The 12,010-nt window shown below is 41.1% G+C and overlaps 1 protein-coding gene across 1 annotated transcript; it reads right to left on the bottom strand.

Moving 5' to 3' along the window:
* Nucleotides 1–413: 413 nt before the first annotated feature.
* LOC142957288 (transmembrane protein 252-like) lies at nucleotides 414–1,442 on the bottom strand. The gene is made up of 2 exons (XM_076098988.1): nucleotides 1,177–1,442; nucleotides 414–642 (listed from the first exon to the last, which is right to left on the bottom strand). The coding sequence occupies exons 1-2, from the start codon at nucleotides 1,440–1,442 to the stop codon at nucleotides 414–416; spliced, it is 495 nt and encodes a 164-aa protein (XP_075955103.1).
* Nucleotides 1,443–12,010: the final 10,568 nt, after the last annotated feature.

The following is a 12,010-nucleotide window of genomic DNA, read 5'->3' on the forward strand; positions in this document are numbered from 1 at the left end:
CTATAGTGCGGCTAAAAGTAATTGCTGACTGTCGATTCAGACATCTATGCATCCAGCTGGATTAATACTGTGCTCGGTTATTTATCACACCACTAAGCAGCAACTCAAACGTGAAGCTCATCCTGAGTCAAAGACCAAAACCATTTGAGCAACATCAACACAGAACCGCAGTTCAACCTCTTTTAAGACCCCTTAACGTACTGTGGGGTCAGCACAGAGAGGTCAGGGGGAAGACTGATGTCAGCAGTACAACCGCATTTAAAAGGCATCTCCCATTCTTCTGGAACTTTATGTCCTAGCTCGGTCAGAAAGCAAATTTCTATCTACGATCGCCATTCCTGCTTTACTTGCTCAGCCAGTTCAGCGGAAACATTTCCTCCCTTCAGTGTCCCGACAAGGCCCCCCTCCGCCCCTCATGCATCCACCTCTCCCTGCTGAACACGCTCCACCTGACTGTACCGAGGAGGCTGCTCCCAGCTCCACGTGCAGTCTGGGGTGTCCGAGCTGTCCTGGCTGTACAGAGGAGGAGCGAGGCGCATCGCCACATCCACCCCATCAACCACGACCTCAAACTCAGGGGCTGTATCGGGACTCTGCTGGCTGCCCTGGGACTCCTCGTACGATGGAGGGAAGGAGCTCGGTCTGCAGAGGAACATACGTACATATAGTTTTATTTTACTGGGACAACGCTTATTGATCAACCTAGCCCTCGTCCCAGGCCAAATGTTAGAAACACAGCCTAGAGATAGAATAATAGTTGAAAAGACGTGTGGGATACCTACTGAACAAACAGTATGTGAGAAATTCTATTTGTATTGACTTTTGATTCCAAAACATTTTCCTGTGGTGCACAAAGTCTCCATTCTTCTGGAGCGGAAGAGTTACTGGAGTACTTTGATATTTTTTCAATAGCTATAGTTATTATCTTGCAACAGTGATTTGATTACATAGAATAAAAAAAAAAAAATGCTTGTTTGTTTATTAAAATCAGGTAATTACCTTAACATTCTTTATGTTTTTACTCTAATTCTTTTTTTAAAAATATTTTTCTATTATTCTTTATTTATTTACTTTGCCAGTGGCTTTGTATTTCCGTGTTTTGATACAAAATCAATAAGCAGTTTCTTTTCTCTATTATTGTCGTTTCTCTTTTCGAAGTGGCACAGGCGGTGTTACCTGTCAATAGTGTAGACCCGGAGGTGCTGTTCACGTCCTCCTCTCTGGTACATCTTGCTCTTCATGCTGTGGCAGATGGCCCAGAATGCTCCGATGAGCACAATCAGGATGCCAAACACAACCATGACGTAGGCAGAGATGGCCCTCAAAGAGTACATGTACTCTGTCTGCAGAGACACAAGGTAGGCCCCGATGCAAGTCAACGCAAATCCCAAACCGGGCAGCACCATGCGGGCCAGGGACCACAGCTGCCTCCTGACATCCATGATCATTTAACTCACTTGTTGTTTCTTTATTAGAGTTTTCAGGTGCCCTTTTCTTCTTTTTCCAGTACACTGATAGAGAGAGACACTGGTATCAGGCAGGTATTCAACGATGTTTATGGGTTGATCTCTGTAACACCTGCTGATGGAGAATTTTAGACCTGCCTAAACTTGAATAAATCCTCTAACCAGGTTTGAGCACCAACAAGTGTGGTTTAGACATAGAAGGTGTGTGAGTCTTCAGACATTGGGGGAGGCGGCTAGGATGTTCCTGCCTCCTCGGTTTTATATTAACATCGGCTGATAGTTGTTTGGCAACAAGATGGTCATAGATTTGAGAATTCATTTTATACGTTTGAAATATGTGATATTTGTTGTTTAGTAGATCCTTTGTTCAAACTGCCTCAAGCGACCCCATTAAAGTTTGTATGCATACAACTGATATTAGAAAATATTCAAGATACTACAGAAACAGATAACAGGAAGGACATCGTTATATTTTACTTTGAAGTCGTTAGATTATGTTGACAGATGTCAAATCTTCCCCATCATTCAGATCAACTTCATTACCAGATAACATGCAATATTACAAACAGACCAAAACCTCTTCAGAACTTTCTTTTAGAGACATATCAGATTGTTTTACTGATTATTAATCCAATGCACACAGTAGACTTATTCAAACTTTAGAAAAAGAACAAAATACTATTTCAATAGATTTTAAGCAAGTTGTGTCCATTTAAGGAAATGCATGTTCTAACTTACTTAGTCATCACTTCCAACTAAACAATATGTCCTACTCTGTTATTTTATTGTATATATTGTGCATTTTTTAATACTTAATATTTTTGGTTACTCTGTTACTTTGCTTACTTTGTATGCTGCTGTAACATACACATTTCCCCCTGGTAAAGTATCTATCTATCCAACTACCAGCTGGCAGTAAGCCTGCAGCATGAGACAGTTCATGCTAGTAAAATGTTTCAGTATTGCACAACATTTTTCTTTCACACGGCATAGTGGAGAAGTCATAAGGTCATCTTCACATGAAGTGATTCACATGTGTGCAGCATGATAGTGCACAAACAAGCACTATTTGAAATTTTAAATATTTTATCAGCTTTGACATTATCAGAGTTATATTTATTTATACATTTTACTTTGAAAGATGAATTTACATGTAGCTGGATTCATGTATTGTATTCATTTGTTTGGGGGTAGTTCTATATATGATTTTACATTTAAAACAATTTTCTTTTCCACCTTCTCTTTCTTCTCAAAGATTATGTAACTACTCCAATGAATGAAAATATGTCTAAATGCTCTGCATGTACTTTGGCCTCGATACTCATAACTTATAAAGCTGTAATGTTCAAACTTCTTTACAGTGAAAATGTGACTTCCTTGTTGCATAAAACTGAATAATAAACAAAGTGGTAAGCGGGTCAAACACGGAAGAAGCTCAGGTGCTCAAAACACCAATTTTTACATTTTCTGTTGAAGTCACATGTCGATCTTTTCTACATCGTCCTCGTCAGTGAAAGTTTTGCATGGACCAGATATCTTTGGTTTCAATGTGACAAAACACATCTGTGCTGCTTCGCCGTGTTCGTGGGATTTGTTTTTTTTAAAGGAACATATCAGACAAATCCTAACTTTTGTGCAGTTGTAACATTTTGTGGATTGCTCTGTAGCGTTGTAGAGATGGATACTTGTAAATTAATTGTAAAGGACATATCATAGTATTATATTATATTCTGCTACGTGGCACGTGTGAGTTTATTCCCCCTTTCTGTTTGCCATTGACCTACAGCCTCTACTTTGCACCTTCCTCTTTGTATATAGGTCATAACTAATCATTTAATGGGGCTTCATTATGAGTAGGATATTCTCGGATGGTGTTATAAATGAATATCTATCTGCTCCCATTCAACGCTTGTTGTGAATGCAGCACAGTCATCAGAGCTCTTATTGGCACTCTGAGAGTTTATTGGTTTTATGAACCTTATCAGTCTTATTATCAGCGTGGAGTTAATCCTCTGAGTTCAGCTCTTTTAAATCTAGATATTGCACCACAGCGATGTTTTTTCAACAGGTTAACACAACCCTGTGTCTGATGCCCAGGTGAGTTAGAGTATTGGCTTTTTAATTGGCAGGAATCACCAAATAATGAGTGTTAATAGTGTCACTTATAATTGTTAAGTAGATTATAAATCTTTGTGGTGACACATTCAGCGGTCTGATGTAATTGGGGAATGCCCGGTGAGAGGGCAACGTTGTGGTACTTACAGTGCAGGCACCTGGTCTGATAGCACAAAATAAGCTGACCTGTAAGAGCAAATAAAACAGGAGCATGACACTGCAATATGCTGCACGTACAGTTGATAGAAGATAGTCAGCGAATAATCAGTTCATCATCTGTGCCGTGGTGTCATTTTCACCTGGGAATGCGTTATTGCTCATGGGGATTTCAGTGTCTGTGTCATTATAACAGATCCACTGCAGGTGAGAAGTTCTATTTCAAAGCGTGTCTCTCCATTCCTCTGGAGGCTTGTTGTATTTGTGTAGAATGAATGTATGCATGTGTGTTGTGGGGCCTTTGTGGCCACATTGGAGGGAGCTGTTGGTGGTCTGATATGCAGCGGTTTGGCAAAAAAAGTGGAGGAAAAAAAAAAAGAAAAAGATAATGTTAGGGACCTTGATAGCCAGACACAACAGCCTCATTATGAGCGTCTCTATCATTAACAGATTAGTTGGCGTTACAGCTGTACAGCTGCTACACAACGATAAGATTACAGTGACGTGTTTTTCCACGTGCACGTTTAGTCGTATCCGCCATTGTAATCAAACAACTTAAAAGTGGTGCCTCAGAAATCTGTTCACACATTTGGGTGAACTGACCCTCTAAAGGTGGAAGTATTCAGATATTTTAAATTAAAAAAGCAAAACTGCAATCTAAACTTTAAAAAGAGATGCTAAGGAACCAGGTCGATAAGCAGGAGTAGTGCAAAAAAACAGTTGCACTTATTAACAAAAACTTAACTGAAATGGAGGGCAAAAATTAAACCCATGCATTTCAATATAACTCAGTTAAAAGCCTCACAGCAAGCTGTCACTTCTTCTCCTCCTCACTCCAGTGAATGGGATTTTATCTTCTCAGCCTCATCTAATTGGAACCTGTCACCTGTCCAGGTACAGTGGGTACGGAAAGTATTCAGACCCCTTTACATTTTTCACTCTTTGTTTCATTGCAGCCATTTGCTAAAATCAAAAAAGTTCATTTTATTTCTCATTAATGTACACTCAGCACCCCATCTTGACAGAAAAAACAGAAATGTAGAAATTTTTGCAAATTTATTAAAAAAGAAAAACTGAAATATCACATGGTCATAAGTATTCAGACCCTTTGCTCAGTATTGAGTAGAAGCACCCTTTTGAGCTAGTACAGCCATGAGTCTTCTTGGGAATGATGCAACAAGTTTTTCATACCTGGATTTGGGGATCCTCTGCCATTCTTCCTTGCAGATCCTCTCCAGTTCCGTCAGGTTGGATGGTGAACGGCCATTTTCAGGGCTCTCCAGAGATGCTCAATTGGGTTTAGGTCAGGGCTCTGGCTGGGCCAGTCAAGAATGGTCACAGAGTTGTTCCGAAGCCACTCCTTTGTTATTTTAGCTGTGTGCTTAGGGTCATTGTCTTGTTGGAAGGTGAACCTTCGGCCCAGTCTGAGGTCCAGAGCACTCTGGAAGAGGTTTTCTTCCAGGATATCTCTGTACTTGGCCGCATTCATCTTTCCTTCAATTGCAACCAGTCGTCCTGTCCCTGCAGCTCAAAAACACCCCCATAGCATGATGCTGCCACCACCATGTTTCACTGTTGGGATTGTATTGGGCAGGTGATGAGCAGTGCCTGGTTTTCTCCACACATACCGCTTAGAATTAACGCCAAAAAGTTCAATCTTGGTCTCATCAGACCAGAGAATCTTATTTCTCATAGTCTGGGAGTCCTTCATGTGTTTTTTGGCAAACTCTATGCGGGCTTTCATATGTCTTGCACTGAGGAGAGGCTTCCGTGGGGCCACTTTGCCATAAAGCCCCGACTGGTGGAGGGCTGCAGTGATAGTTGACTTTGTGGAACTTTCTCCCATCTCCCTACTGCATCTCTGGAGCTCAGCCACAGTGATCTTTGGGTTCTTCTTTACCTCTCTCACCAAGGCTCTTCTTCCACGATTGCTCAGTTTGGCTGGACGGCCAGGTCTAGGAAGAGTTCTGGTCGTCCCAAACTTCTTCCATTTAAGGATTATGGAGGCCACTGTGCTCTTAGGAACCTTGAGTGCTGCAGAAATTCTTTTGTAACCTTGGCCAGATCTGTGCCTTGCCACAATTCTGTCTCTGAACTCCTTGGGCAGTTCCTTCGACCTCATGATTCTCATTTGCTCTGACATGCACTGTGAGCTGTAAGGTCTTATATAGACAGGTGTGTGCCTTTCCTAATCAAGTCCAATCAGTTTAATTAAACACAGCTGGACTCCAATGAAGGAGTAGAACCATCTCAAGGAGGCTCACAGGAAATGGACAGCATGTGAGTTAAATATGAGTGTCACAGCAAAGGGTCTGAATACTTATGACCATGTGATATTTCAGTTTTTCTTTTTTAATAAATTTGCAAAAATTTCTACATTTCTGTTTTTTTCTGTCAAGATGGGGTGCTGAGTGTACATTAATGAGAAATAAAATTAACTTTTTTGATTTTAGCAAATGGCTGCAATGAAACAAAGAGTGAAAAATTTAAAGGGGTCTGAATACTTTCCGTACCCACTGTATGTAAAGATGAGCTAAACTGAACCAAACATCAGCATTCGCACAGAATAATTATTAAACCATACAAGATTTATAAGTTACTGCTGACATCACAGTTCATCTATTGGCACTCATTACATACCAATGAGCACACCGAATAAAACAGAATATATTTACCTTCCCTCTGTTCCTAAATCTTATCAGGGCCCAGCCCCTCCCTGCTGAAAGGACAAGATTAGCAAAACCTGTTAACACTTTCCTTGATTGAGCTGCTGAGCAGCTGATCTACTACAACATGCAGGCAAACAAAATCCCATGAGCCCATGAAACACGCAAACTAAACAGGCCTGTGTCATTTATACCCTCTGAAAAATAAACTCAAACATTTGACTGTAATTAATACCTAAGCAGACAAAATAACATTGTTGTTGTTGGGGAGCAGGGACTTATTACCTGATCTGCCCAGGTGGAGATCAGGTGGTTTGACGATGGGGGAAAAAAGGGATGCTGAAGAACCAGGACGATAAGCAGGAATTGTGCAAAAAAAAAAGATGCATTTATTGACAAAAAGTTAATCCAAAAAAAGGCAAAAATAAAACCTGTGAATTTCAATCTAACTATAAAGCTAGAAGGAGTCTGTCTGTTTGTCTCTCTGTGTGTCTTTTGCATATCTCCAGAAATGCTCATTCGATCTACTTTACACTTGGTGGGTGTATTGCTGTGGACCCAAAGGGAGAGCTTTGTCAAATTTGGTGCAATTTGGACAAGCGACGCGTTCAACATAAACTTTGAATAAACAAGCAAACAGCTCTGTGTAGCAGCGGGGGTGGAGCTTCAGGGCTCTGCAGTCCAGCATGTCGTCCAAACACAGTCTCTCGGTAGTTTGTGAAATAGTCACGAAATGTGATCTATTGGTTTCATGTACAGGACCATGAATTGTTCTTTTTTTAATTGTCGCTCGGCTGGACTTCTTTTTCAGGACGACGTTGAGCTTCAAAGCGGAAGTTAGATTTAGCTTTAGGAAAAACATCATAGTTGTTAAAAAATAACTACGCACAAAACCATGTGGTTAGCTTTGGGGAAACTGTCACGAACGTTAAGTTAGGCAAATAAACCACAACAACACTTTTGGACACAGTGTCTAGACCTGGTCTTGTAGTTTGAAAGTCCTGTTTGTTGGACTCATCCACCTCACCATCCATCCACCATAAGTGGTCTTTGTCGATGTTTTATTAACAGGTCACTATCTCTGCTGTTGCATGTTCACGTGGATGATTTAAATTTGATTATTTTCGTGCTTAGCGACTCAAAGAAAAAGGAAACGATTCCCGTCCATGTACACGAAACCAATAGATGTTGGTTTGCCGCTGGCAAAATAACTCCGCTAAGCCGGGCGTGGCCACCTGTGCCGAAGTCCCTCGGCTGTGTTTGAAGTCGCATGCTAACGTAGGCATACTGTATACTACGTACTCACATCAGTATGTTCTGCATACTGCCTATTAAATGTATGATTAACTCTGATTTCACCAGCAGACTGTTGACACCATGAGTTCACTGAAATATGCAAAGTGACGGCCGGGCTGGTTTCAAGGTACTCTGTAGCAGCTCTCACATCTCCGGAAAAACAATCACAAATTTCCAAACAGGCGTTTTTTTCTTTTTTCTTTCCTGAAGTAAAACTATTTGTAAAACTATTAATACCACACAGTAAAAGTTCTGTGTTCAAATTTTTACTTCAAGTAGAGTGAAAGAGAGATATTATCAGCACAAAGTACTTCAATTTACTTAACGTCTGTTCAAGGTGGATTTTTTTATTTTTAAAGCTGGATAGTTCAATGAAAAATTACCCATTATATTTTAATTATATGTTTTGTGAGCAAATATTTGACTTTGCAATGTAACCATTCTCTCTGTCAGGTTGATGAAGTACTGTAAAGTTCTCATCCGAAGTAGAAGTACACAGTAAGTAGTATACAGTTGAGTTGCTTATTCTTTAGAGGCTTTTGGGGCCTTTTTAGGGTGAAATGAGTGAAAACATCATTCAATATTTTTCATAGCATCAATATTAATCCACAGCTTTTTGGGGCCAAAGGTCCAGGATGCCTCCTTTGCCTAACTGTAAAGTCTGTTGTTTTTTCCTGAACCAGAGTTTTTTCACTGGGGTTTCTGATGCAGCTGTGTCACAGCAGGTGTATTGCTGAGGACCCAAGGAAGCACAGTGCTGAGAGTTGTTTTTATGAGCATGTCTCAAGGAATCTACACGCAGCACCACCACAGGCCAAGCATTTTTTGAATGCACGCTGCACCAGAAAAATAAAAGAACCCGAACATCAAATTAAAAACCACTGTTGCCTCATAGCAAGCTGACAATTTCTGCCCCTCCTCCTCACTGCAGTGAATGAGCTTTTATCTATTCAGCTGCACCTAATTGGAACCTACCACTTGCCCAGATGCGTACGGGTGAGCTAAACTGAAACAAGCATCCCCATTCAGACAGAATTATGAACATACCATTAAGGCAAGATTTCTCAGTTACTGCTGACGTCACAGTTCATCAATTGGCAGTCATCGCGTACCAATGAGCACACCAAACAAAACAGAATATATTTACTGCAGAAATACCTTCCCTCTCTTCTTCATCTTAACAGAGCCCAGCCCCTCCCTGCTCAGAGGACATGATTAAGAAAACCTGTTAACACTTCCCCTGATTGAACTGCTGAGCAGCTGATCTACTAACATCCCAAGCAGAACTACAGGCACCATCCCAATGTCCCCCCCTAAAGCCTTAAACCCTGAACCTTCAGGGACTAAAGTGACGTCACCTGGTGAATGCTTGAGTGTGAGAAGCTACAAGGGGTTGTAATGGTATGAATACGAATGGGACAGCGCTGCGATACATCACGTTTGATGACGTTTTGATTTATGTACAATTGTGGGCTTTTATTTTACGTGTTTTGCTGCCTGATTTTAACATCTTCCAGGCATTTTCCTTACGAGACGAGTTGTTACGTATAGTTGTCAAATAATTTCAAGTAACTTGTTTTTGTCAAAACAGCTTCAATAAGTAAAACTGAAAGAAATGGTTGATGAATAAACCAGGTGTGTAATACAGCCTATGCTTGCATTCCTCTGGTTGAATGTGGTTTTATGTACCATTCTAAATCATTAATGTTAATGGTTGTGTGTATTTAATATGCCAGGCTGAACCCCCATGTGCCATGCCACCGGGATTCCCCTTTAACCCCATGTTTAATGTCACAACACTATGAATTGTGGGTAATTCCCTCAGGCAAATTCTGCATACATGCAGACTTACGGAAAGTGTGCATAAAAGGGCTTAAAATGTTTGCGCGATAACCCTCAAGCACTCAACGATTTGACAGTGGGACAGACCTAAGCCCTCATGGACTTTGCGTTAACGGGCCTCAAAGTCTGTGAGTCCTTGAGTGGACATTGGGATTGGGCCCTAGAAAGGTGCACTCAGTGGAGAGCAGATCTCCACCAGATGTGTCTGCAACGACCGCTGCTGTTTTGTGTGACTGAATTAATATATCTATTGAAAAATGTGACTGAAATTAATAATGAAACCGACACAGGAACACTAATGTTGGGCAACAAGGCCTTTCGAGAAGGGAGAAAGGAAACCTTTCTGTTATTGGATAATTATTGCTGATGCAGTGATATGTAAGTAGCATTCTACTGTTGCAGTTGGTCAACATGGAGCAAATTGTTTTTACTCCTTGATACATTTTTGAAAGATTAATCTCTAACAATAAATAGATTATGTTATAGAATATAACAATCATCTATAACAGTGATTTTATTAAAATTCATAATTTCTGACGATAGCTGTCAAATGAATCTAGTAGAGTGAAAACTACAATCGTCTCTCTGTTTTGTTGCACAAAATGGAAATAAATGAACTTTTTGCACATGTAAACAAATATATAATATGTAAAATGCGGTCTGTAAACCTCCAAATTTAGCTCTCTCCTGCTTTTACACACACACACACACACACACACACACACACACACACCCTCTTTTAGACCTCATTATTGAGTGATAATTATAGACAGGGTGAGACAGAGAGCCATTAGTTGTGAGGGAAGGAGTGAAGGGCCAGTTATTAATCAGCTGCACTCTGGACCTGCCGTCCCCTTTGTCATTAATACACATCACGGTCAGACTGCACACTCAGCAGTACTCACATATACTCATTATACGGTCACTAAATCTGGATGGAAGACACACACAGAGTAGGTGGATATCAATTATTGGATTGTTTAGATGATCGAGTAATAAACACATGGTCAGTTTACCATGAAGTACCATGAAAGGTCCAGTGGGGGCGACGTTGCATTATTTTCTTTCACCAATGCCAGTGGCTAGTGCCCTGCAGCACTGCTTGGTAAAAACTATTTAATTAGGGAGTAATTAAGATATTTAACTATGGCTCTCACTTTCTCCTAGCACAGCAGGTCCACTGGGTGGCTCCTGGAGTAACGTTATCTCTCAATCATTCAGTCCCATATGTGACTTTAATGTCATCCACTTGCAGGCAGGTGTGAAAGGTCCCGCCTGCCTGGTTTCGACAACCATGATGCTGACCAGATTTTTCCCCGTTTTGTCACAGATTATAAATCTCCTCAGTTTTGGATAACATCTTTATTCTGTAAAACCGCTCACTTACGGTGTCAATTTATCATTTGGGAGGTGTTGTTAAAGATAAAAGGAATAGCTCAAATGTGAGATGTTGTGTATGTTGAAAGAAAAAGAGTGGTCTTAAAACTTCATGAAGGAAAGAAGGGGGGGGGGGGGGGGGGGGGGGGTAGCAAACGGTAAGAGGGAAGAAGGAGGGAGGAAAGGAAGGTTTTTAAACTTTTCAAACTTTCACTCCCACTCTGATTCTCTGTCTCTTCTTCAAAGTGGCTCTCTTCTCTCTTACCTCTCGCTCTGTGTCCATCCTCTGGCGTTTCATGTGCTCTTGGCTGTAGTGTTTCACTGCTTATCCCTGTAGTAGCTATATAAACCGCTCGCAGTTGTCTGGACTAGCCTAGCAGGAGGGGATCAATGAGGAGATCGATCGGGTCCCTGGGAGTCCTAATAGCCCTGTTACTGCTCCCCGACTCCCTGCCTGGATACTTGATATAGCAGCACACTGGGGGGGGGTATCTGTCTATGTGTGTGTGTGTGTGTGTGTCATCCAAATCCCTGTCTACAACCCCCTGCTGAGTCTGTACTTACACTTAGGTCATGATACAGCACAACAACTTCTCTAGTTGTGCTCATTGACGGAGCTGATGGCTGAGGATGATCTGTATGTGCTACGTGGCCTTCTGCTGTGCTCACTTTCAGTCTGCAGTCCTGCTCCCCGAAAGGAGGGAATAGTTGACTTGACACACTAGTGATGGAACATATATTGTACTTTAATAAAACATTTGAAGTACCTCTACTTTACTTAAAGGGGCACTGCACCAATTATACAAACCCATTGTCCTGGGAAGTTAGCTCACATTGAGCGTTTCAGCAACTCATGATTTGAGTCAAGTGATGAAGCATTACAAGATGCACCAATGGTGTGAAATGCTACTTACTGTGTCCTAAGTGGGTCACAGCATGTTTGCACACCTCCCATCCTAATGCTATATTTGGCATTACGACAATTTGTGTGCGTTGCTGAGACAGAGGATTTTATTTCTGAAAAAGGCCATTTTATTGGGCGAAAGAATGACTTATAATCTGCGTTCAAGTTTATTTCTCCCATTGGAGTGA

The sequence above is a fragment of the Anarhichas minor genome, unplaced genomic scaffold, assembly GCF_050575085.1.
Source record: "Anarhichas minor isolate MPS153535 unplaced genomic scaffold, ASM5057508v1 ptg000025l, whole genome shotgun sequence".
Taxonomy (NCBI): Eukaryota; Metazoa; Chordata; class Actinopteri; order Perciformes; family Anarhichadidae; genus Anarhichas; species Anarhichas minor.

Bases quoted from the DNA above. Each gene is read 5' to 3' on its own strand.
- LOC142957288 (XM_076098988.1), bottom strand. From the start codon at position 1,442: ATGGATGTCAGGAGGCAGCTGTGGTCCCTGGCCCGCATGGTGCTGCCC. The intron at 643-1,176 runs GTAACACCGCCT...GTTCCTCTGCAG, and splicing joins CGGGTCTACACTATTGACAG to ACCGAGCTCCTTCCCTCCAT.